This window comes from Sapajus apella, unplaced genomic scaffold (genome assembly GCF_009761245.1).
Source record: "Sapajus apella isolate SASKATOON/1434 unplaced genomic scaffold, GSC_monkey_1.0 scaffold58, whole genome shotgun sequence".
In the NCBI taxonomy this organism is placed as follows: Eukaryota; Metazoa; Chordata; class Mammalia; order Primates; family Cebidae; genus Sapajus; species Sapajus apella.
In genome coordinates this window covers 2001696-2027318 of record NW_022436998.1, presented here as the reverse complement: position 1 = coordinate 2027318, position 25623 = coordinate 2001696, and the positions used below count along the sequence as shown (strand labels likewise).

At 41.1% G+C, this 25623-nt stretch overlaps 1 protein-coding gene across 2 annotated transcripts in view; it reads left to right on the top strand.

The window, feature by feature from the left end:
- LGI1 (leucine rich glioma inactivated 1) overlaps nucleotides 1-25247 on the top strand; it is a 40535-nt gene extending 15288 nt beyond the window's left edge. For both annotated transcript variants that reach the window (XM_032245496.1, XM_032245495.1), the window contains 6 exons: nucleotides 4093-4164; nucleotides 4261-4332; nucleotides 16510-16581; nucleotides 19156-19325; nucleotides 19603-19767; nucleotides 23329-25247. In XM_032245496.1, the coding sequence (XP_032101387.1) occupies nucleotides 4093-4164; nucleotides 4261-4332; nucleotides 16510-16581; nucleotides 19156-19325; nucleotides 19603-19767; nucleotides 23329-24164 (1387 nt within the window). In that variant the 3' untranslated portion in view covers nucleotides 24165-25247. The remainder of the gene's footprint in view (nucleotides 1-4092; nucleotides 4165-4260; nucleotides 4333-16509; nucleotides 16582-19155; nucleotides 19326-19602; nucleotides 19768-23328) is intronic.
- The last annotated feature ends 376 nt before the right edge of the window (nucleotides 25248-25623 follow it).

The following is a 25623-nucleotide window of genomic DNA, read 5'->3' as shown; positions in this document are numbered from 1 at the left end:
GGTTACAGAAGAAGATATCCTTGCCTCTCCTCCCACAGCCCCTTTTCTTAACCAAATTAATGAGTGCACAGTCCTTCCTTGGGGGAAGGTATAGACAGATCAGGCACATCCCTCTGTCCACCTCCACCAAAATTCTAGGGGGAAATGCTTGGCTTCGTAGGAAAATGCCTCCTAAAGAAAGAGGAGAAACCTCAATGTTCCCATGGAACTGGGGCAGAGGGCAAATTCCGCACCACCTCTGCACAAACCCACAGGCTGGCTGCTTGGCAGTCCTGCAGGGTCCAGATCTCTGATCTGTGGCTCAGAGTAAAGAGGCCATTTAGATAGTACATTGGTTTCACAAACCCCTCTATGATGCTGCTGTTGTGAAGATAGTTGTCACTTCCAACTCATATTATTGCAGACTCTTGGCCACACATAGTTATAGGGACAGGAAAGGCCATGGCTCCTCCAAGCCCACAGCAACTGCTCCAGGAGACTTGCTGCAAGGAGCAGAGGCCCCTGGGTCGCCACAGGTAAAGGGGGCAGTGTTTTGATTGACCTGGTAAGCTTACCAGGTGCAACCCTGGCTGCATATGAGTAACCTGGGGAGTTTCTTAATAACTCAGGTGACACCCCAGGTTTAGAATTTACCCAGAATCCCTGAGAGTGGAAACCAAGTATCCTTATTGTTAAAGCTGTCCAGGTGATTCCAAGAGCAAGCAGGATTCAGAAGCATTGGCTCAGGTTCCAACACAGATCTAGGTATCTCTCCTGCACCAGGCTTCAAAACACTCCCCTTGGTGAGGTCTTCTGCACAATTCTGCATTCTTCTAAACATTCTTTGCACACAATTTTACCTGCCATAGATCCAACTCAACCCTAAGGGATCCTTTAATTTTTGGCTTTGCTACCGGCTGGCTCCATTTCTCAGTCTGCCAATTCCAGGTCCCCAAGAGCCCAACTCACCTTTTCTTTTCTTTCTTTCTTTCTTTTTTTTTTTTTTTTTTTTTTTTTGAGATGGAGTATCACTCTTGTTGCCCAGGCTGGACTGTAATGGTGTGATCTCAGCTCACCACAACTTTCGCCTCCCGGGTTCAAGCGATTCTCCTGCCTCAGCCTCCCAAGTAGCTGGGATTACAGGCACCTGCCACCACCCCCGGCTAATTTTGTATTTTTAATAGAAATGGGGTTTCTCCACGTTGGTCAGGCTGGTCTCGAACTCCTGACCTCAGGTGATCCACCTGCCTCGGCCTCCCAAAGTGCTGGGATTATAGGCAAGAGCCACCTCGCCCAGCCCCAACTCACCTTTTTAAACCAGGCTACTTGGGCCATGTGATGCTGCTTGATGTAGAGACTGGCTACTCTGTGGAAAGGGACAGAGGTTGTGTAGTGTAGAACATGGCCACCCTGGTCTGCCCCAGTTCTGTTTTCTGCATTGGTGAGGTGGGGGGAGGGCACAGTTTCCCTTAACAGAGACTATGGAATGCTTTAACATGTCCAGTTCAACAACAAATTACAATAATAAAATCTAACATATTTACAGGAATCCATACAAATTAAGGGTCAGAGTTTCATCCTCTGTATAGAATATGATGTAGGAGTCTTTTTAAGTACACGTAGGATAATAAAATGGATAGCCCACTCAACTATCTTTAGAATGTATGTATAATTTTATACCTCTTTCCATAGAAACTACAATTGAATTTAGCATTGAGAGATTATGGTATTCATTATTATCTTAGCCAGAGGGTGGTTTTTTTTTTTTTAGCTTTTATAATAAACTTTTAAATTGAAGTATAATATACATAAAGAGAAAGTGCACGTTATAAATGTACATCTCAATGACTTTTTACAAAGTCATTACCCTTGTAACCAGCACCCAGTTGGTTATAAGAAACTCGATAGCCTCGTTACCCCAAAGATGCCCCTTGTGTTCCCTTCCAATTACTCCTTGCCTCCAAGGGTAACCACTCTCCTGATTCTAGCAACACAGATTAGTTTCTGTACTTTATATAAGTACAGTCATCTAGGATGCACTTTATTGTGTTTTGCCTCCTCTTCTTGAATATTCATCCACAGTTTTGCATATGTATTTGTAGTTCTCATCAGAGGTTTTAGTCCTTGAAATGTAGTTCAACACACATTATTCAGTCCGGAACTGTGCTCCGGGGTGGGGACACAAAAACAAATAAGGGCACATTCCTGCTGTAAGAAACATTTAATCCAGTTATACGGTAATGATCAGAATTTAATGTAAAGTCCATTCCTCTTTGTTCAACAAATATTTAATCAGTATCCACTATAGGACAGGTGGTATCACAGATGTTAGGGATAAGAAATGAACAAACAGACAAAAAGTCCAGGGAAATCCTCTCTTTTCTTCCTGTGACATACGTGGGCAAGTTCTGCCCACCAATACTCATTTCCCACCCTGTCCTGCATCTGATTTCACATAAAGGGAAGCAGCAATTGAAACTATTTCTTCTGGCAACTTGGAATATGAGATTATGAAGTCCCTGGTCCATGAGCCATTTTTCAGATCACTGAGAGTGGGAGGTATAATATTTGTATATACGTATTCCTGCCTGATTCCATTCTCTCTACCGCTGATGCTGCCTGTGCAGAATGCAATGCAAATCTGGAACCTAAGGAAGACTTTGGATATTAGCTTACCTTGGAGTCAAGCTGAGCAGCTTTCTTGTTTTCCAGAGCCACAAAGTGAGAAGAGACACGATTGCCAAAGCTGTGATGAAAATCATACCATTTTGAATTTGTTTTAGTAACTGTGGAATTCTAACATGTATTACTATTCATTAGTGCTGGCTTTTCAGAGCCCAGTGAATTACTTGGGTACAAAGCCATGACATTAGAGGCATGAGGGATTAGAAGACAATCCAACAACACTCTAGGATTGATAGTTCAGGAAGAAATGCAAGAGATCATCTCATCTTGTTTGGTTGGTTCATTCCTATCTCCCATTGCTTGCATTTTTATGAAAAATTTCAAGTATATATTAATGTAGAGAAAATAGTAAAATTCACTCTTGTGTATCCATTTTTTAACTTCAAAAATTATCAACTCCTGCCAATTCTTCTCTAACCCCTTGCTGTCCCCCTCCTTTGATTATTCTCTGATTATTTGAAGCGATCCCAGATGACAAATAAATTACTCATAAGTGTTCAGAAAGTAAGATCTCTTAGTTTTAATTCCTCTAGTTCACAGGCTCAGAGGTGAATTCACTAAGATTTTTAGTGGCAGTTATATGAAATCCCCTGCTTCAAAAGTAAAAGTGATAATCTTTACTAACAGAATTACTATTATTATTATTACATTATGACATAATATATTATTGTACTGTTTGGTCTAAAACTATCTCTTTTAAGCCTGTCATTCAGTTCTCCAAGGAGTTCAACAGGGTGTGGGATGGCTGATTGATGTTCTTTTTCATCAGTAATTTCGAAACCAAATCCTTGTGGATTTTGAAATTGCAAATAAATTTGTCCAAGTAAAAGTGATTTCTTCAACTATTTGGTAATAAAATGGGTCTAAGACTCTTCCCAAACCTCATGTTTCCCATTTTGAGTCTGTTTGCAAAGGAGAAGGTTGGTTGATGTTCATGGAGCCAGTGTTAATAGCCTGTCTGTTACGAGATAGCTTAGCACAACTGGGCATACAACTTAATTTTTTTAGGTTTCCCAAGCCAAAAACCCCACAGCACCATTGTTTTTGCCAGTCAGAACACTCCAGAGGTTTCTAGAACAAGCAGAAAAGATTGTTAGTGCCTTTGTCATGAAAATATGTAAAACGTTGCTTTGGCTGCTTCAGCTAGCATACCTGCTCTGATTGTATCTCAAAATGTCACCCAGGGCATATGGCAGTCATTGTGAGGAGTCGGGGACCAGGCAGCCCTTGATGAGCCTTTGATAAGGAGATGATTAGGAGTAAAAAAAAAAAAGCTGCATAGATTATCTGCATAACTAACACTATAGCAGACAGCCATGCAGACATTTTTCTGTATACAATTCCCACTCATTTTTCTGAGAGATAAAAGCAGCAAAGATTGACAATCTGTCAGTTTAACCATTTTCATTGTGTACTTTTTCTGGGCAGGTTATTCACATCGAACTCCTTTGATGTGATCAGTGATGATGCTTTTATTGGTCTTCCACATCTAGAGTATTTGTAAGTAAAAAAGCTTTTTTTAAACATGATGATTCAGGACAAGTACTCTCAAGTCCCTGTAACTGTTTGACAAAAAAATATTATAACTTATTGCAGATTCATAGAAAACAACAACATCAAGTCAATTTCAAGACATACTTTCCGGGGACTAAAGTCATTAATTCACCTGTAAGTATGAATGTTGCTATTACTTTTTAAGCTTGCTAATGGATAATGCAGTTTGATCATCTGTGGTTAATGCACCTACTTTATGAGTGGCCATAAAAATTTAAGAAACCCAAATGATTTCTCTCCATGCACGCTTGCCATCTTTCCCTGACGTCTGTCAGAGGGTGTTCAAGAAATTGATTATTATTAATATTTTTATCCTAAACCAACCATAATGAGAAAAGCAATCTAATGCAGGGAAATTGTGTGCCTGAAATAACTTCTTTTATTATCTATATCATCACTCACTTCATGGATCATTATGGATTGACTATATACTTTAATTTGATATCAGCTTTTTCTTCTATATAAGCCCTCACTTTATTATATACATTTAAACGTAATATAGCCACAGGCGATGTCTTCAAAGTACCTGATCAACTTGTCAGTGAAATACTTAATTATTCAATGGGTGATTACAGCTAACAGCAGTTGTTCTTAACAGGGAACAATTTTGTCTCCCAGGGAACATTTGGCAATATCGAGAGACATGTTTGGTTGTCACAGCTGGGGGATGTAACTGGTATCTAGTGGGTAAAAGGCAGAGATTCTTCCAAACAGCTGCTGCATGGGACAGCCCCCCACAACAAAGAATTCTCCAGCCTACAGTGGCATAGTTGGGGGGTGAGAAACCCAGAACAACATGACCCAAGCCACTTGTTTCTTCTAGCCTCCCTCACCCCTTACAGACAGACACAGTCACACACACACAAGCAAGCACACACACTCGTGCACACACACACACACACACACACACACACTCTCACATATGCACAGATATATTTTAAGGAAACTAGAAGAGTGTGGAAAGAAAAGGCACTCACATTTACATCACTTTTCATTTAATCCTCTCAATAATCCTGCCAAACGGGCACGATAATCCCCATTTCGGAATTGAGGAGACTGTCTTGGAGGGGATATATGCCTAGTGAGCTGATCAGTTATGGAATTAGGAGAAAATCTACTTGATAGTTGAATTGCAGTGACTCTTCATCCTTTCAACAGCTGTTTCTCAGCCTACCTAATATGTATCTGATTGGTTCTAGATACAGATGCAAGAGATGTAAGTGTCATAGTCATTCTGTCAACTTTAACCTGTTCTCTCATCATACCTCATCCCCAGCTCTGCTCTAGGCTCTAGGATGGAGCAGGGAACAAAGGAGACAAAAGTGCCTGTCCTTTGACTGAGCCTGATTTCCAGTGTGTTCACACGGTTATCACTCTGCCTCCACCAGACCCCTTTCTCTCCTGTTGCTTGTTTTGTAGCAAAGGGAACCTAATGGCCAGATGTATTCTACAAAATCATACCTTTCAAGGCTTCTGTATAGAGTTATTATAATAAAAGAAAACAGTGTTTGCAATACTACTCTTCATGTCAGTGACATGATATGATACAAAGATGGCTGTTTACGAAGTCAATGCTACACAATTTTATCACAGAGCCTAACACTGCCAAACCTCATTTTTCAGGCAAAAATAAACAAAATAAACAAATATATGAAAGGAGAAATGGAAGCTCATGATCTCAATTTAAATCCACTAAATTCATAAACATCCAATTCAATGGCCTCTGTCTAATGCTTAGCATCAGAAGGGCTATAGGAAGGATGTAGGACTCAGGTGTCCTCTCAAGGAACCCAGATATAAGCTTCACCTGCCCAATTCATTCAGCGGTCTCCTCTCCAGCCTAAAAGCTTGTGGTTTCCCTCAGGCTCACCTGCATAGAACGAGAAAAAAAAATGTCTCCATGTCTTGAAGGAAGGAAGAAAGGAGAGAGGAAAGGAGGGAGAGAGAAAGAAAAAGAGAAAAGAAGATGAGAGGAAGGGAAGGGAGAGGAAGGAGGGAAGGGGAAGAGAAAAAAGGGAAATAAAAAAGTCTGTTTGACATCCTAGTGCAGGTCACCCATTTTGTTTACTGGAGCCTATTGTGTTTATCAAATGAAATGGGAATTTAAATATGGGTCATAATGAGGCCATTTCTTTAGCAGTATGGAGACCATAAGGGAGAGAGACTGGTACAGCATACACTTAATAAATTTTCAGGTTCGGGGAACGCCAAGGGCAGCCTTTAAAGAGAGGCATGACTCTTACAGGCTGTGAAAGAGAAGTCCCACCTCTCTGAGCTGGTGCTGGAGGTGGGAAGATGTAATGAGGGAACTCGGGGTTAAGGCTGGCTAAATGAATATGACCCTTAGGTCTCTTGCATCTTTAGCTAACACTTATTAGGTTGACACATATGGCATTGCCAATGTTAGGCTGTTTTTAATCTACAAAAATGGCAATGCCCTATGGTTCATCTTAAATAGTTTCTAGGACATGACACATGCTTTACAAGGAGTAGGACCTACAAAGGTGAACAAGATCTAGTCCCACCTTAGAGGAGCTCAGGCTAGCAAGAGAAACTGGACAAGTATTTTCTCACTGAGTGCCTTTGTCCCCAAGTTATGTTCTCCTTTTGAATTATGCTCCTCTTTATGGTACAATGTTTTTCTTCCTTCCTTCCTTTCTTTCTTCCTTCCTTCTTTGATCCCATCCTTCTTTCCTTTCTGTCTTTCAAGGAGAGATGGAATAGGGAGTATCTGAAACCCAATGTCCCTCTGCCAGCTCAATACGTCAGGTTCATTTTCCATTATTTATGGCTTATTAATAAATCTGGCATTTGTCTGAGCCATTAGTTTCCTTTTTAAGACATTAGGCTTCAAAGTGCACTTTTCTCCATCTCAGATCAATCCTTCCCAATAAAGGCAAACATTCGAGCCGTGAGGAATTAGCACCTCACCCTCTAACCCGCATGCACTGCAGGAAGAGGTTGCAAAGCTTTTTCATATTCTTGACTTTATCATAGTCTCCTGATGACCCCACGAAAGAGATAGGGCAGTAGCACTACGCTCATAGACGAATGAGCACGTGGAGGTATGCCCTCAGTTTAAGCTGCTCCCCAGTTAGTAAGTGGTAAAGCCGGAAGTCTCCCTTGGTCTTTGATGAGACTTCTGGTGCCGTCTCCACTGTGTCAGTTAGAGTAAGACCAGATAGCTTTTACTGAGGGGGCTGGAACCTTCTGTAGGACATGATTTGAGGAGGAAACATGACTAGAGAAGAAAGAAAAGATCCTGAAAGCAGGAGCCCTACCCTCACACTTCATCTCAAAATGCAGATAGTTGGGATTAGACGTATGCTTTCAGATCCAAGTGGTCCTCACTCTGGCCTAACATCAAAGCCACTCCAAGGGACTTACCTGAGCGTTTATATAAATTTAGTTCATGCCTAAAGAAACAATGCACTGTCTCACCTTCTTATACATAGATGCCATTAGATTTCTCCACTAAGACACATTTACAGACAGCTTAAAAGTTATTATATATACCTGGCTATCAGGTAAGATCCCCCTCCCCTGAAAATTAACCCTTAAAAAGAGAGAGACTTCTTAAAGTTAAGACCTTTCAAAGCCTGTCAAATGCTGGGACTCTCAATTACTTTATTTTGAACCATTGTCCTAATGCTATGCGTGTTTCACTGTAATGTCTGAACGGTTTGTGTATTTTAGCAATCATTTATATATTTGAATTTTTCTGATGAGTATGTGTTATTTTGGTAATCAGGAAAATATGAATAAAAAATTAGTTTATGGCCAACGATGATAAAATCTCCAAACATTATGTATTTGCTTCTAGTAATACCCATGAGTCTTTGGTAATAATTGCTCTGTGTGCCACATAAACGTCACTGTGGCTAAGGCCCCAGTGGAGCTAGCATTGTTTGCTGCATATATATAAATATTTGGGGAAAATTATCATCCATCTATACGTGTTGTCAAGTATGTCATGGTTGCTCAGCACTGAGGGGTACAAAGGACTATAACAGTCTCCAGACTCGGGATGCTTGCATGTTCCCAGTCAGTTGAACAGGATGTCTTTGCTTTAGCCTTCACATTGCCATGTATTTAAAGCGGTAGTGCAGCGTAGCAGCTAAGAAAGTGATCTCTGTCACCAGACTGCCTGGGTTCAAATGTGTCTCTGCCAGCTCAATAGGTCAAGTTTATTTTCCATTATTTATTGCTTATTCATAAATCTGGCATTTGTCTGAGCCATTAATTTCCTTTTTAAGGCTTTAGGCTTCAAAGTGCACTTTTCTTCACCTCAGATCAATTCCTTGGCTTTGCATTTTAACAGCTGTGGAATTTGGGGCAGGTCATTTAGCTTCACTATGCCTCAGACGGGGCATGTAAAACAGGGTTATAATAATCTCTTAAAATGGGATGGGGAATAACAAGGCATTTAAGAGTATTAGTGCCTAGGGTTGTCATGAGATTAAGTGAGTTAATATATGCAAAGTGCTTAGAACAGGGCCTGGTATGTAATAAGCACCATTGTGTAGGAATCAACTAAAACTCACTGCCTAACCTCCATTAGTCCTGGATCAGGATTCTAAATGCTACGGTGCATATCCCTTTTAAACACTTCCTATGAAATTTAAGTAACTGCACTTGCACCACCGCAGGTTCAGAGAGACACAAACCCAAGCTGAGAATCTGCATTGCAGGGGGGCTGGGTACACCCCAGATGGCTGTGGGCGATGCTTTCTTAGCAGCAGAGCCCGGTGGCGCTGAAACAAACGTGCTGTTTGAGCCAGTCTGGTCTGCCTTAGAGAGAAGACTTTCCAGTGGGTTCCTCAGCCATAATCAGAGGTTTTCTTGGGTAAACAGTGAAAACACCAAAGGGTAGGAAATGGTCATCACTTCTGTCAAGAAGGAATGGTCATCTGCCTTTGAGAACACTTGACCTCACTCAGCCAGTTTCAAAGCAACTAGATGTTCAGCTGTGCAATATCTCAGTAGTTTCAAAGCATGTTTCTTAGGTAAACTCTGAATCAGGACTGAGAATGGTGTTTGGTTGAAGGCACACTTTAAAGAGCCTCCACGTTGCCTTGAGATTTTTACCGCAGTGGGGCTGCAGGGAGGGAGGTTCCTTTCTGAGAGGGTCCCATGCCAGCTAGTGGGGACTGCACTAGTCATTCTGGGGGCTTTGAGCTTTCTCCCTCAGTGTCTTGGCAAAGGGGGCCTAAAAGGAGCATCCTCTGCTCTTTTGCCTCATTCATTTGGGCACAGTAGTGGCTCACGCCTGTAATCCCAGCACTTTGGGAGGCCGAGGCAGAAGAGATCAGGAGTTTGAGACCAGCCTGGACAACATTATGAAACCCCATCTCTACTAAAAATACAAAAAGTAGCCAGGCATTGTGGCGTGCACCTGTAATCCCAGCTACTTAGAAGGCTGATGTGGCAGCGAGCTGAGATCGCGCCACTGCACTCCAGCCTGAGTGACAGAGTGAGACTCCATCTCTAAATAAATAAATAAAAGTATCTCTTGAGGGCTTACTTTGTGCCAAGCACTATGCTAGCACTACAGATTCTATGGAAAGAGAATCATCCTTCCAGTCCTTATTGCAGAATTATCCTAGAAAAAAAGGAATGTTGATGAAATGTTTCCTCAAGTCTCTCATTGGCCGGGCCTTCACCTGTCTCCCAATCAGCTGCACCCCACCCCCGTGGGATATTCTGGTGCAATCCAGTTTGACCTCCACCCCCTAAAAAAGCCTGTTGTCAAATGCACTGACCCTTAAGTATGTAGCCTAAAGTACCACCTCTCCCAGTGACATCTAGTAATTGTAAAGATGAAGCCATAAGCCTCTCTCAGTGAAAATGAAAAGATGTGATTTCAGGCCAAGAATAAAACTTGGGGATCATTCTTACCCAGTGATCATTCACTTTATACAAAAGGGAACAGCCAAACCTCAAACTGAGATATCCACTTCCCTGCCCATGTCACCCCTGTACTCTGTGGCTGAGTTCTAGGCCCTAAAGTGAGTCTGACTGGCAAGGGGCCAGCTTGGGCCAAGACAGGAGGCTGGTACTCCTTAAACCATACCATGTAGAAAGTCTTCCTCCTGACAACTCTGTTGGCTCCCTGGGACTCCTTGCCTCTCTGTCCTTCATGAATTTTCTTCCTCCTATTCCTAAGAATTAAGAATTCTTATATCTAGTATTAAAATTCAACTCTGTTTAACCCTCACCCTTGGCTAACAGATCTTTGCAGAGGAAGGAGGGTGCCCTGCCCCAATTCAGGGTGACACTCTCCTAGGTCATGACACTCTACAGGAAAGAAAAGGACTAGATACCCTGAGGACCAGGACCAGTAACATGGCTTTCCAGAATCCCTTGCTTTTGATGAGCGCTGTATAAATCTGGAAGAAAACATTACTAAATCTTAATAGTGGTTACTTCTGCTCATTATTATTTCTCTCCTTTTGGGGGGGTGGGTACAGAGTCTCGCACTGTCACTCAGGCTGTAGTGCAGTGGTGCAATCTCGGCTCACTGCAATCTCCACCTCCTGGGTTCAAGCAATCCTCCTGCCTCAGCCTCCCCAGTAGCTGGGACTACAGGCATGTGACACCACACTCAGCTATTTTTTTTTTTTTTTGCATTTTTAGTAGGGATGGGGTTTCACCATGATAGCCAGGATGGTCTCCATCTCCTGAACTCGTGATCTACCCGCATCAGCCTCCCAAAGTGTTGGGATTACAGGCGTGAGTCACTGCACCCAGCCTATTTCTCTCCTTTTTAAAAAAATAATTTTTGCACTTTCCAACTTTTCTTGAAGTGAAGAAATAATTACTACATATATATGTGCATATGTAGTACGTGTGTGTGTGTGTGTGTGTGTGTGTGTGTGTGTGTCTGTGTGTATATCAGTAGAAGTAAAAGATGGGACTTTTAAGAATACCAAGGCATAGGATTATCCCTACTAAGAGAGGCAGAAAGAATAGATGATCTCAGCTTCCTGAAGTGAATATTGTAAAGTGTCTAGATATTTAATATCACTGTTTAATGACAATAACAACAAAGAAAAAGATTAGTTTTCTGGTCTTAACACATAAGGCTTAAAAATTCACCTGCAGATACTGTTTTTCCTGGAATCCATTACAAGGATAGGTATATAAAAATATTAGTAGCTACATGTGTTAATTCTCACAATAAATGAAATTCCTATCCTTTACTCAGTTTTGCAGATGTCAAAACAGAAACACAGAGAGGTTAAATTAAGTTGGCGAAGGACACATTCCTAAGAGTGATGACGTTTAAATTTAATCCCTGGTGTACTTGGATGAAGTTGGCATTTACACCCCTACACTACTCCAAGCGATACAGGAAAGAACAGCTACAACCAGTTTTACAAATATATAGCATATATATATAGCAACTAGAGCTTCTGTTGAAGAAAAGTTCATAATAATATTAAGTCATGACTCTGTGAAGCTGGGAGTGGGATGGAGGGAAGGCAGAACTGTGAAATTTTTATCCAGGGATTTTGCTTTCTGGTAGCGAAACTGAATGCAGGGGTGGAATCTGAAGAATCAAATAATCCTAATATCAACCCCAAAATAACCCTGACCCCTAACCCACAAAGTGCTGTCTCAGTCTCTCTAGCTGTTTAAATTCCCTGATAGACACCAGATCTCATCATTCGATTTACCTTTTGTGCATGTGTGTGTGTGATGAAGTTTCATTCTTGTTGCCCAGGCTGGACTGCAGCGGTGCAATCTCAGCTCACTGCAACAACTGCCTCCCGGGTTCAAGCGATTCTCCTGCCTCAGCCTCCTGAGTAGCTGGGATTAAGGCGCCCACCACCATGCCTGGCTAATTTTTTGTATTTTTAGTAGAGACCAGGTTTCACTATGTTGGTCAGGCTAGTCTTGAACTCCTGACCTCAGGTGATCCACCTGAGCCATCATGCCCAGCCCTATTTACCCTTTTGTCATGACTAAATGCTGAGGAGGCTTCAGGGAACGTCGCATGACGCCCCTTTTTCTTCCTGGTGTCCCTGGCCCCAGTGCCCTCAGCAGCTCTCCCCTGCAGTGAATCTCCCTTAAGCCCTCAGATGCCTATGATGATTTGTGGAGGCAACAGGCCTTCAACACAGCTGGCACAAAGAACCGCTGTGGTGGCTTCAAGCCTGGGCTTACCTGTAGCCCCAAAGCTCCCTAGAGGGTAAGGGCCTGAAACCGCATGGGAATATTTTAGGAAACAGGCAGCTCCCTCCTGCAGGACGTCTTGTGAAAGACATTTGCATGACGTAACCACTCAGGCCCCCGCGTTTGGGCCTTGGGCCGTGACAGTAATTCCTACTCTAAGCTTGTAGGTAGCTTTGGAACTTGATGAATGCAGCCAAATGATTGATTTCAAATGACTGAACCCTCACCGGACAGAACCATATATATGTACGAATTCTAAGCAACAGGATCCTTTCAAAAAGTCAAATTTATTCTTTGTTTCTTCTGATTATAAAGTAATAATACATACTTGATGGTAAAAACTCACAACATAAATATGTATTTACACAGAAAAGTGAAAGATTCCATAACCCGATACCAAGCTACAACCTCAGTCAACAGATTTTGTATCTCCTGATAGCGTTTTCTCTGTGTATCTACAGACATCTGTTTTTCCTGCTCTAAAAAGATGACACTCACTCTACACTTAGGTATCACTTCATATTAAATCATAGAGAACTACCTCATTTAAAAAATCTCCTGTAAAATATTCCATGTTACATATGGACCATCATTTATTTACACAATCCCTTATGTCTCTTTTTTTCTTTTTTGAAACAGGGTCTCACTCTGCCGCCCAGGCTGAAGTGCAGCGGTGCGATCATGGCTCACTGCAGCCTCAAGTTCTGGGTTGAGGCCATCCTCCCACCTCAGCCTCCCAGAGTAGCTGGGAACACAGGCACACACCACCACACCCAGCTACATTTTGTATTTTTTGCAGAGACAGGATTTTGCCATGTTGCCCAGGCTGGTCTCAAACTCCTGACCTCAGGTGATCTACCCGCCTCTGCCTCTCAGAGTGCCGGGATTACAAGCGTGAACCACTGCGCCCAGCCAACCTGTTACATTTTTTGCAGAATAATTCTGAGGCTCTGTCAGCATTGCCTTCCCAAGTCATTCTCTGCCCAAGTCCCTCTGCCTGCTTTCTTTTTATCCAAATGTAACCTGATGTCACTGGGGCCTCCCAGAGACGTAGGAAAGCTGTTTGAACTCCAGCTCCCCGGCTTTGGGTGTCTGGAAGCCTCACTCTCATTTCTGAATCTTACTTCCTCTTGATTCTCCTAGTGCGTCCTGGCAGCCTTCTCATGCCCATCATTCACCAAACCTAGACATGAAGCTCCAGCCTATCTCCTCTAAAAGCAGTCCATTGTGGGCAAGGATTTCACTGAATTTTTGGTAGCAGAGCAGCAAAGAGTGACACTGGGTTCAGTGGATCCACCCACCATTTCTCCCTCTGGCTCCTCTGCCTCCTCAACCCCCTGGTTCCCAAGGAAAGAGCCTCTGTCACAAGTTCTCAGGAAATGTAATGCCTCATTCCACAGCCCATTGGGCCAGCTTGTCTTTCTCAGCCCCATCTCCCAGTTCTGATGGCTTAGAAGTCCTTCATCTTGTCATGCAAAAATACCACCTCTCCATTCTGAAGCCCCGTAGCTCCCAGTCTGCATCTCGCTTTGGCCATGTGTTCTGTGGGTAGCTTGTATGTGGATCATGAGAAGCCTAAAGCTCTACTCATTTGGGCAAGATGTAGAACTTCCAGATTCATCCATTGCTTAAAAGAATCCCGCAGGGTACAGTGGCTCACACCTGTCATCCCAGCATGTTGGGAGGCAGAAGCATGAGGATCACTTGAACCCAAGAGTTCAAGACCAGCTTGGGCAACATAGCAAGACCCTGTCTCTACAAATTTAAAAAAAAATTAGTTGGATGTGGTGGCACACACCTGTGGTCCCAGCTACTGGAGAGGCTGAGCCCAGAGGATCACTTGAGCCAGGGAGGTTGAGGCTGCAGTGAGCTGTGATCACACCACTATATTTCAGCCTGGGCAGCAAAGTGAGATCCTGTCCCAACATAAAAGGAATTCCCCTTGGACAGTAAGACAAGCATGGTTCCTTTTCCTGTGTAGCCCTATTGACAGTAGTAATTCAGGATGTGACTGCTTAATCATTGCATGCCCACTGTCTCCACTGTCCTGTGACTCAGCCTCCTCTAAATGTATGCCCTGCAACCAGTTGCGTTTTTGCCAGCTTCAGAGGATGGGACATTCACTTAGAAGTTAGTATGAGAACTTTAAGCCACATTGTACTAGAAAATAAACTGAGACACATAACATGGGAGTGACTCTGGACTGGTCCAGGACATCAGGAAATCTCTTCATTCAAACACCAGTCAGTAAGATGAATTATGGAGATGTTCTCATGCATAGTCTTCCTTAGCCGCATTTGATTAATTTTACTGTATGTGGACAGCCATAGCAGTGCATTCGTGTGGTCTGTTTCTAAACATTGTTTCTTGGACAATGTACATACAGAAGCCCTTCTCCTCTTCCGACCCCAGCTACTCTACTGAGAGTAGTCCAGATGCCTGCACCATTCTTGATTATCTCATTTTATTTTTCCAATAATCTTATGAGATAAGGTATTATTACCTTCACTTAAAAATGAAACAACTGAATTTCCAAGAAGATCCATCGCCAAAGTCACACAGCCAGTAAATGCTGGAGTCAGGATTTAAACCTAGTTCAGAATCACTCCAAAAGTTCTTTGTCACCAGTGGATCGCCATTGAGAATGGAACTTTCATTCAGTTCCTATTCTTACATTCCAAGGCTCATTGAAAACCATTTTCCAATCTAGCAGTAATTTCTAAATCCCAGAACAACGACATAACTAACTTAAAAATAAGTTCTAAAAGTCTTGAATGTTTGTACTTGAGAAATCTTATGTTGAATTGGTGGAGGTAGAAGACACAGAAGACTTTTGAGAATGTTGTAAAGGGAAGTCAAGAGAATTTTCAAGGGTTTAGAGGCCAATGGGATGGGCTCTGTGGTTTTAGTTTAGTTTTTTATTTTTATTGTGGAAAAAAACCACCTCTAAGAAAAGTTTATAACATGTGTATATATGTGGTGCTGGTTAAAAATAGAAAATTACAGTACCTGGTACCCTTCCCTGGTCATATAGCATTAGCTCTGTGCTATGTCTGTATCTACGTACTAGGGACACATTTCCCTTTCCTTGACATTATCAGGACTATTGTCTACTCATTAACCTTGATTAGAATCATTCTAGTGATTTACGGAAGAACAAATAGAAAGGGAAAGGGAAAATCATTCCTGTGATCATAGGAAAAGAACCAGAAGAAGGAGAAAAAGGGAGATGATTAAAGAGAATAGATGAATAGGTATTTTTGAGAAAACTTTTTTCTGAGGTGGAATGAATGGAGCTAGAAAGGAAAAGGCGGTGTGGGCTTTGAAAAGGAGAAAGGATGTACTGGGGAAGGGATAGAGCTATTGGCACTGTGGGTTGGAGGTTTGGCTGCTCTCTGGAGCAAGGGAGGAGGAAGCAGGGAGAAGGAGCAGCAGCCCAGGCTGGAGGAGAGGGGGCATTTGGAGATGGACACCGTCACCAGTTCAGTCAGTCATCATTTGGGAGATATCCCCTAGACTGAATATCTGAGAGTATGAATCTCCTGTGTTCTGTTCTAAATGAAAAGATCAATGCCCAGGAATTGTTTTTAACCAACTCAAGTGTTGTTTAAATATTGAATGGGCCTGTAATCCCAGCATTTTGGGAGGCGGAGGCAGGTGGATCACTGAAGCTTAGGAGTTTGAGACCAGCCTGGCCAACATGGTGAAACTCTGTCTCTATTTAAAATACAAAAACTAGCCAGGTATGGTGGCAGGTGCCTGCAATCCAAGCTATGTAGGCTGAGGCAGGAAAATCGCTTGAACCCGGGAGGTAGAGGTTGCAGTGAGCCAAGGTCACACCACTTCACTCCAGCCTGGTGACAGAGCAAGGCTCTGTCTCAAAATAAAAATAAACATATAAATTATATAAATACTGAGTGGATATTGAAGTGAACAGGTTAGGAACTGAAAAGACAACAGCAGGAATCTGAGTAGTATTTCAGAAGAAAAAAAGGACCACAAGCCATTTAGTAGGCTAGAAATGACAAAAGAGACTAATAACTAAGCTTTATCATTAAATGCCTTTATTTAATTTATCACTATAGTTTACATCACCTTTTTTTTTTTTTCCAGGAGCCTTGCAAACAACAATCTCCAGACACTCCCAAAAGATATTTTCAAAGGCCTGGATTCTTTAACAAATGTGTAAGAGGACCTAAGAAATCACTGAACAATTAATTAATTTGCAGTCATTAACAAGGAAGCCTGGTATTGATGATTAGAATTTTTAATTGGCTTTTAAATTAAAATTAGGATTTCTAAATCTAAATTTTAACTGGCCAAAAATTGAAATTTACATGGACTAACATTTGAGTCTTCTTTGGTATTTATCATTGGAAATTCTGAATACATGGCACCCAGGCATTCCTTTGACAAAGTGTGTGTCTATATGGCAGGCAGCGATGATAAGGGACTTTGATGGGGTGGGAAGAGACCCAGCTAGAAATTTCAAGATCCCTTTTTTCTCATGAGGTCCAGGAAGTAGGGCTACAAAGGAAAAACATACAGGAGTCTGGGAAACTAACAGAATAAAGATGAAAGGTTACACCCTTGGGTTGGTCAGTCAACAGAGAAATGGAGCAGGAAGTGGGGGAAGGGAGGAAAGTTTGCCTTTCTCCCATTAGGCTGAACAACTCTAAGCTTAATCCCCAGGAATTTGGCTTAAGCCCCAGGAAGGGAATGAACTTAATTATTTTTGACCCTTTTTCAAACAAAAGAGCTTTCAAACTTTGACTTTTAAGCCTCCGAGTGAAAGATCTTTGCAAGGAATTTGTATATTTTGCTGTAAGCAAAGCAAGTAATATATGCCTAAACCTCTCAAGAGCAATTCGGCTTCACTATTTGCCTTGCAGAACATTAGAAAGGTATTTAAATGTCATAAGGTAGAATACAGGAACAAATAAAAGGATATATGAAAACAAAAGCTTTTTTAAAAAATTATTCAGGTACTTTGCCGTAGAATCTATATTCAAAACAACTTTTCTCCAGTAACAAACAAAAAGAAAATCTGAGTCAAGCACTTTCTTCCAAGCCCAGTATTTAACTTCAAATCAGTAACCTAATGAAAAACTCTCTTTGTTCCTTGCAGTATTTCCCCAGCCCCTCCTCCATGCCTATTACCCCAATTCCTGAATGATGGTTTAATTCCAGGAGAATGCCCAAATCAGGATTCTTCCAAGAGAGTCCTGCACAGACCATAGTTATCCTCTCTGGTTTACAGTAGCCTGAAATGTTGCCACTCATTACTGTGGGTCAGAGTTCTCCTGGGAGATGAGGTCAGTTCTGGGAGTGTCTTGGAAGTTAGAACACACTCCATGGGTGACATGGAAGGTAGCTCATTGGGGGTCCTTTACCCCATTTTTGTGTCAGCCTACAACCTACACTAGTAAAACAAAACAAAACAAAATCAAATCAAAACAATATTGAAATTGGCTCAGTCTCTCCAGGGAATCCCATGATGGGTTTACCCTTTTGGACCTACTCTAATATGCCCAAATCAAGAATCATCTTAGAAGTACAAGGATCCATGCCAACTTGCCTTTTAGTGGATTTCTTGGCTTTCTTGAAAGTATCCTCTAAAAAACATTTTTAAGTGTTTGGGCGTTTAAAAATTATTTATGTGCTGTGTGAAGAGTAGGCAGCACCTATCTTAAGAATTCTGTGTGACCAGGAGAGGAGGTGGAATTCCTGAACAGAAGCAATGCAAATACACAGAGAACTTGGTGAGTTGGGGTCATATGTGGAAATTTAAATGGTCTATGCTGTATACCTTATTACAGGCATGAGCTATTGCATGTCTGTGTTAACTCTATTGTGTCAAAGTCATTTCCTATTTAAAATGAATTTGTAGACCATGGAAGAAGATCAGGATTAATTATGTCTGTGAGGAAGAAGAAAAGCAAATAGCTCACTTGATTTAATTAAATACATTACAGTAATCACTACATTTTGTCCTTCAGACCTGTGCTGTCCAATATGGTAGCAACCAGACACTTATGGTCACTGAGCACCTAAACTGTGCTTCTAGTGCAACTGAGACTGAATTTTACATTTTACTTACTTTTTTAAAAGTTAAATTTAAATTTAAAAGCTGATTCTCAGCTCAATTATTGGAAACTTTTAAGTATGTTTGGAACAATTTGGGCATATATGTCTATTTTTTCGATTATAAATTTTATGTCATCTAAATATAGATCACCTATTTCTGTTAAAATTTAGCATCTTAATTGAGATATATTGTAAGTATAAAAACACACTGGACTTCAAAGACTTAGTATAAAAAAGAATTGTAAAATATCTCAATAATGTTTATATTGATGATATGTCAAAATGATAATCTTTTATCTGTATTGGGTTAAATAAAACATATTAAAATGAATTAGACATGTTTCTTTTTACTTTTTTAATGTGGCTATAGAAAATTTTAAATTACAATAATGGTTCACATACTGTTTCTGTTGACAGCACAGCCCTAGACTAAGTCATTTGGAATCCAAGAGGAAGTAAGTTATGAGGTTCCATTGACTGGGTAGTCTTCAGATGTGCATGGTGCTAACTCTCTGACCCCAAAGTGAGCAGTCAGTCAGGTTCCAGGCAGGTTATAGGGCAGGATGTAAAGCCAGGTAAGGTCATTCTGCACATGTTAACTGTTGATTTATAACTCTTACCTGTGTGGGTATGGCCCTTGTACAGCAAAAGCAGCTGAAGTTTGTCTTTCAGGGACCTGAGGGGGAATTCATTTAATTGTGACTGTAAACTGAAATGGCTGGTGGAATGGCTTGGCCACACCAATGCAACTGTTGAAGACATCTACTGTGAAGGCCCCCCAGAATACAAGAAGCGCAAAATCAATAGTCTCTCCTCCAAGGACTTCGATTGCATCATTACAGGTAATGTACTCATCATCATTCCACCTCATAAAATTAAAATAAGGGCTACATTTTTCCTCATGTGCAGGAACTGATATTTTTTACATCTTAAAAACTAGCTGAGCAATTTAATTTTTAAAAAATTATGAACCATTGACAACACTTCATGTGTTTAAATGAAAAGTAAAATGGCCATTTTACTATTTTCTGAAATAATTGTATTTCTTATGAATATTTGAGATCTAGCCAAGGAAAGAGGTATTAGCTCACAGTTATTTATCGTTTCCTATTTTTGCAGAATTTGCAAAATCTCAAGACCTGCCTTATCAATCATTGTCCATAGATACTTTTTCTTATTTGAACGATGAGTATGTAGTCATCGCTCAGCCTTTTACTGGAAAATGCATCTTCCTTGAATGGGACCATGTGGAAAAGACCTTCCGGAATTATGATAACATTACAGGTATGAAAAGCCTAATAATATTTTGAGTGGGAAGTTAAACTGCTTCAGCCAAAGGCAACAAGGAAGGATGAGTGGTATATGGGAATGATTTAGCAGGCCTTAAGTCATTTGAATTCCAACTCTACCATTTGCTAAATGACCTGGGATAGTTCTCTAAGCTATAATTTCCTCACAAGTATTCCCTGTGAATAATACTTAATTCACAGGGTTGTTAATAAGATAATGTGAACATATATTCATGAAACTTAGCATAGGGCCTAGTATAATACACACACAGTAAAAATTTGATTATTTTTCTTTAAAGTATTGGATTATGAATCATGAGTTCTAGTCCAGGTTCTGCCACAGCCTATTTAGACAAGCTGATTATATTCACTGACACCCCCCGCCCTTTTTCTTAACTATAAAATAAGAAGGTTATTTTAGGTCAACAAGTCTCAAACTTTGTTACACAAACATTTCTTCTACAAAATGTTAACGTATGCCTTATAATCAAAAGGATTTTGTGGTCTAATAAATTTGTGAACCATATCTGCCTTTTGGAGATTCATAGTACATACATCTGTGGCTCTGAGAAGTCCTGAAGTGAGGAAGATTTTCCAATATTTTTCACTCTTAACTTGGCCATAGAATCTGATTTTTTTTTTTTTTTTTTGAGATGGAGTCTCACCCTGTCGCCCAGGCTGGAGTGCAGTGGCACAGTCTCGGCTCACTGCAACCTCCACCTCCCAGGTTCAAGCGATTCTTCTGCCTCAGCCTCCCAAGCAGCTGTGACTACAGGCACTTGCCATCATGCTCAGCTAATTTTTGTATTTTTAGTAGAGACGGGGTTTTACTATGTTGGCCAGGCTGGTCAGGAACTCCTGACCTTGTGATCCACCCACCTCGGCCTCCCAAAGTGCCGGGATTACAGGCGTGAGCCACCATACCCCGCCGGAATCTAACTCTTTCTATGAAAACTTATACTTAGCTGATCTCTTTTTTTCTTTTTCTTTTTCTTTGAAACAGAGTTTTGTTCGGTTACCCAGGCTGGAATGCAGTGGCATGATCTGGGATCACTGACTGTAACCTCAGCCTCCTGGGTTCAAGTAATTCTTGTACTTCACCCCCCTGAGTAGCTAGGACTACAGGCGTGTGCCACCACATCCTGCTAATTTTTGTATTTTTAGTAGAGACAGGGTTTCACCATGTTGGCGAGGCTGGTTTTGAACTCCTGGCTTCAAGTGATCCACCCACCTTGGCCTCCAAATTGCTGGGATTACAGGCGTGAACTACTTTGCCTGGCCATACTTAGCTGATCTCTTAAGTTTCTTTCTCATTTTAATAATTTTTAAAATTCTAAGTCATAAATTAGAACATAGGGACCCCTCTACAATTTTTATATCAGCTTTAGTTTCTAATACCTTTAAATCTGCTCTTAAGAGCACTCATATCTCCCCATAAAAGGTAACACCGTAGACAAGGCATGGAGAGTCATAATAGATTTTGCTGGTGGCTTTCAGCCTCACTGCTCAAAGGACTAAGACAGGTCTGAGGCTTGCTTAAGGCTGCGGTTGCTTAAATAAAGGGATCCCTTCCAAACTGAGACCCTTTTAGAATCCTTTTTTTCTGAAGGAAGAAGGTCATGCTTCCATTTGTCCCTAAGCCCCCATAAGTTTTCCAGTGGACAATAGCCGGGTTTTATGCAGTTGAAACCAGGCTCTTCTTACTTGCGTATGGTGCATAGTTTCTTTGAATGACTGTTTAGATGAGCACTTACAAGAGAAATAAATCATACATCTACAAAGTTTCAGAGGACACCTCAAAGCTCAGCTTGTCTAGATTGATGTCTTAGTCCCTGCTGCTGTAACAAAAATACCTTGACTGGATAATTTATAACCACAGAAATGTATTTCTCATAGTTCTGGAGGCTGGGAACTCCATGATCAAGGCACCAGCAAACTTAGGTCTGGTGAGGGTTAACTCTCTGCTTCAAAGACGGTGTTGTCTCTGTGTCCTAACATGGCAGAAGGGCAAAAAAAGATCACAGACTCCCTCAAGCCCTTTTGTAGGGGTACTAATTCCATTCTTGAATGTGGAGTCCTCACAATCTAATCACCTCCTAGACACCCCACTTCTTAATACTATTACATTGGGGATTAAGCTTCAACATAAATTTGGAGGAACACAAACATTCCAACCATAGCAGATGACAAATATGTGTCCCATACTCAGTCTTTATCCCTTCTTTCACTCTAGACAGGCATCACTAATCTATCATGGTAATCTTTCATGCAGAATACAGACATGGCCACAGAATACTTCTCAACACGGTTCTCCAGGCAATCACATTCAATGAGCTAATCAATATTGGTATACATGTTGGAATCTGATAGCCATCCTTAATCTAATGTCTCATTGTACAGAAAAGAAAACTGAACCGCAGAGAAGTTGAGTGATTTTCTTAAGATCATAAATCAGTTTCCCTGAAAAGAGTCACAAGTAAAATAATTTTGCCTATGGATGAAGCCAATTAATAGAAATAGTTAATGTAGAACTTTCTGCCCCATACTAAAGCTGTAATCAGAAGAGGCCTAAAGCCCAGATTTGCCCAGCTGTCTCTGGATTCCCTAGAGCCAACTCCTTCTGTGAGATCAGAATCTACTGATAAATGTCAGACTCTTCACCAAAGAATACCAAGCTAGGCCACAGACAGATCCTACATCATTTTCTGTGATTTCCCAAAATAACTTTCAGGAGCATCGCCCACGGCTGTACCCCTCTTTCTATTTTTGCAAAGATTCCTCTTCCTTCTCTTTCACTCCTGCCACCAAAGACCTAAAGCTCCAAAAAAGTGACCAGTGACATCTTTCTTTACAGAGGAAAGGCGAGTTATTCTAGAGCAGGAAGCAGTTCAGACTTAGAGCAACATAATTACAGGTAGAGCCACAGGCTCCCCAGACCACAACTCTAGCCTTTGGTTATCTAAGATCTTAGCCCCAATTTGAAGTCCTGGAATAATAGCTAACTTCTCCCCAGCTTCGGGTAAAAGCATAGAGACACCAGTAGCCTGGCTTTGAATCTCCAACTCTGCCTTCTGCTAGCAGAACATCCTCTCTGAGCTTCAGTTTACTCATGTGCAAAAAGGATAATAGTTATCTCTTGAGATTGTTGGGAAAATGAATGAGGTGAATTGAGAAAGCATATAGTAGATGCTCAGTAAACAGTTTTCATTAGAACTATTATTAACTCATAATGTGTCAGGGAAAGTAATGCTTGCTTTCTGCAAGATATGAGAGGAGAACACTCAGGCCGCACCTGTGTGTCCTGAACATGTAGAGCAGGCTGGATGTGACGTTAACGACTCAATTGTTGGTAACAAGGCCTACGAGGCACAAAGGCACAGAACTTCAGGACACTGCTGCCATTGGGCTTTGGAGATGAGCCTTGCCTAATCAACCAAGGAGATCTCTTGTTTCAGGCTGATTTGGGTGGAAGTTGTATGGCCTCAGCCATCCTGTATGTTTACATGCTCCGAAAGAAGATGGCCACACAACTAATCTCTCCTTCGTCTTTTCCCAGGCACATCCACTGTAGTATGCAAGCCTATAGTCATTGAAACTCAGCTCTATGTTATCGTGGCCCAGCTGTTTGGTGGCTCTCACATCTATAAGCGAGACAGTTTTGCAAATAAATTCATTAAAATCCAGGATATTGAAATTCTCAAAATCCGAAAACCCAATGACATTGAAACATTCAAGATTGAAAACAACTGGTACTTTGTTGTGGCTGACAGTTCAAAAGCTGGTTTTACTACCATTTACAAATGGAATGGAAACGGATTCTACTCCCATCAATCCTTACACGCGTGGTACAGGGACACTGATGTGGAATATCTGGAAATAGTCAGAACACCTCAGACACTCAGAACGCCTCATTTAATTCTGTCTAGTAGTTCCCAGCGTCCTGTAATTTATCAGTGGAACAAAGCAACACAATTATTCACTAACCAAACTGACATTCCTAACATGGAGGATGTGTACGCAGTGAAGCACTTCTCAGTGAAAGGGGACGTGTACATTTGCTTGACAAGATTCATTGGTGATTCCAAAGTCATGAAATGGGGAGGCTCCTCATTCCAGGATATTCAGAGGATACCGTCGCGAGGATCCATGGTGTTCCAGCCTCTTCAGATAAATAATTACCAATATGCAATTCTTGGAAGTGATTACTCCTTTACTCAAGTGTTTAACTGGGATTCAGAGAAAGCCACATTTGTGAAATTTCAGGAACTAAATGTTCAGGCACCAAGATCATTCACGCATGTGTCCATTAATAAGCGTAATTTTCTTTTTGCTTCCAGTTTTAAGGGAAATACACAGATTTACAAACATGTCATAGTTGACTTAAGCGCATGAGACACCAAATTCTGTGGCTGCCATCAGAAACTTTCTACAGTACATGACCCGGATGAACTCAATGCATGATGACTCTTCTTATCACACTTGCAAATGAATGCCTTTCAAACATTGAGACTGCTAGAACCAAGCACTACCAGTATCTCCATCCTTAACTGTCCAGTCCAGTGATGTGGGAAGTTACCTTTTATAAGACAAAATTTAATTGTGTAACTGTTCTTTGCAGTGAAGATGTGTAAATAAGCGTTTAATGGTATCTGTTACTCCAAAAAGAAATATTAATATGTACTTTTCCATTTATTTATTCATGTGTTCAGAAACAACTGCCAAATAAAATGTTTACATTTTCTTTCATATCCCAAAGGTAATTATTTACAGGAGTTGTTTTATTCTTCTTGATGGTATGTTGAAGAAATAGTTTTATATAATAGCAGTGTATTTGGTCAAGGATTTACGGTATGAAGAATGAGTGAAGATAAAATTATGGGTAATCTGATATTCATTATCCATAATTTATGACTAGGTTTATCTGTGGCTGATTTTGAACACTCAAAGGTATTTTCAAAGGTCATGGCCTTTAGGAACAATTTGAGGTGAAAAGGTGACAAATTAAAAGAAAGGTGGAGAAATTTGCCTACTGCAGGAAGACTGGTTTGAAATTAAGGATAGGAAGACCCAGCCTTTCCTGACTGATAGCCCCAGCTAAAATCATCACTCAGACAACTTCTAGGAGAAAGTAAAATCAAGAATTAGGATTTCAAAACTCTATTCAGTGTCTTTCTAAACATCTGACAGCTGATAGAGATTGTAACCTTATAGCATTTGCCTCAAATGCACCTGTCATGAAGCCCTCTTAATCTGATTAAGGATGTTTCGCTTCTAGATACCAATTTTAATTTGTTATTTACCTGCTGTAGAGTGCCCAAAAGGCTCATATTTGATTTTCTAAATTTCTGCTTCTAGATCACATGGGTCATTAGCACAATGCCTGTGATATAGCAGACTCTCCAAAAATGCTTTTAAAGAAGCATGTGTCCTCCTGTTATAATATCATAATAAACTTTCTGAGGCCTTTTGACCTAATTATTGCCTACCTATTAAGAATGGGGTACTGTTCAGCAGGGGTGGGGGATTTTGGAAGAATAGGGCATGGACCTTGCCCTCTGGGGCCTTAGAAGACTAACTGGGGGGGTTAGAACACAAAAACCTGCAGAGCAAGCAGCGAGTGCCAAGTATCTTCTAAACATTCCAGATTATAAGTATCCTGGGAGTATCACGATGACTTTCTGGAAGTCTAGGTTCCTGTTTGCACTTAAAGAGAAGATGTAATTTCAAAGGGGGATCATGGCAAAGAAGATATTCCTGGCACGAGCTGGTTCTGCGTGCTGCCTTCATGGAGGGGGTCAGAGCTTGCTCCTGCTCATCGTTTCCCAGACTCTTTTGCCATATAAGTGGGGTT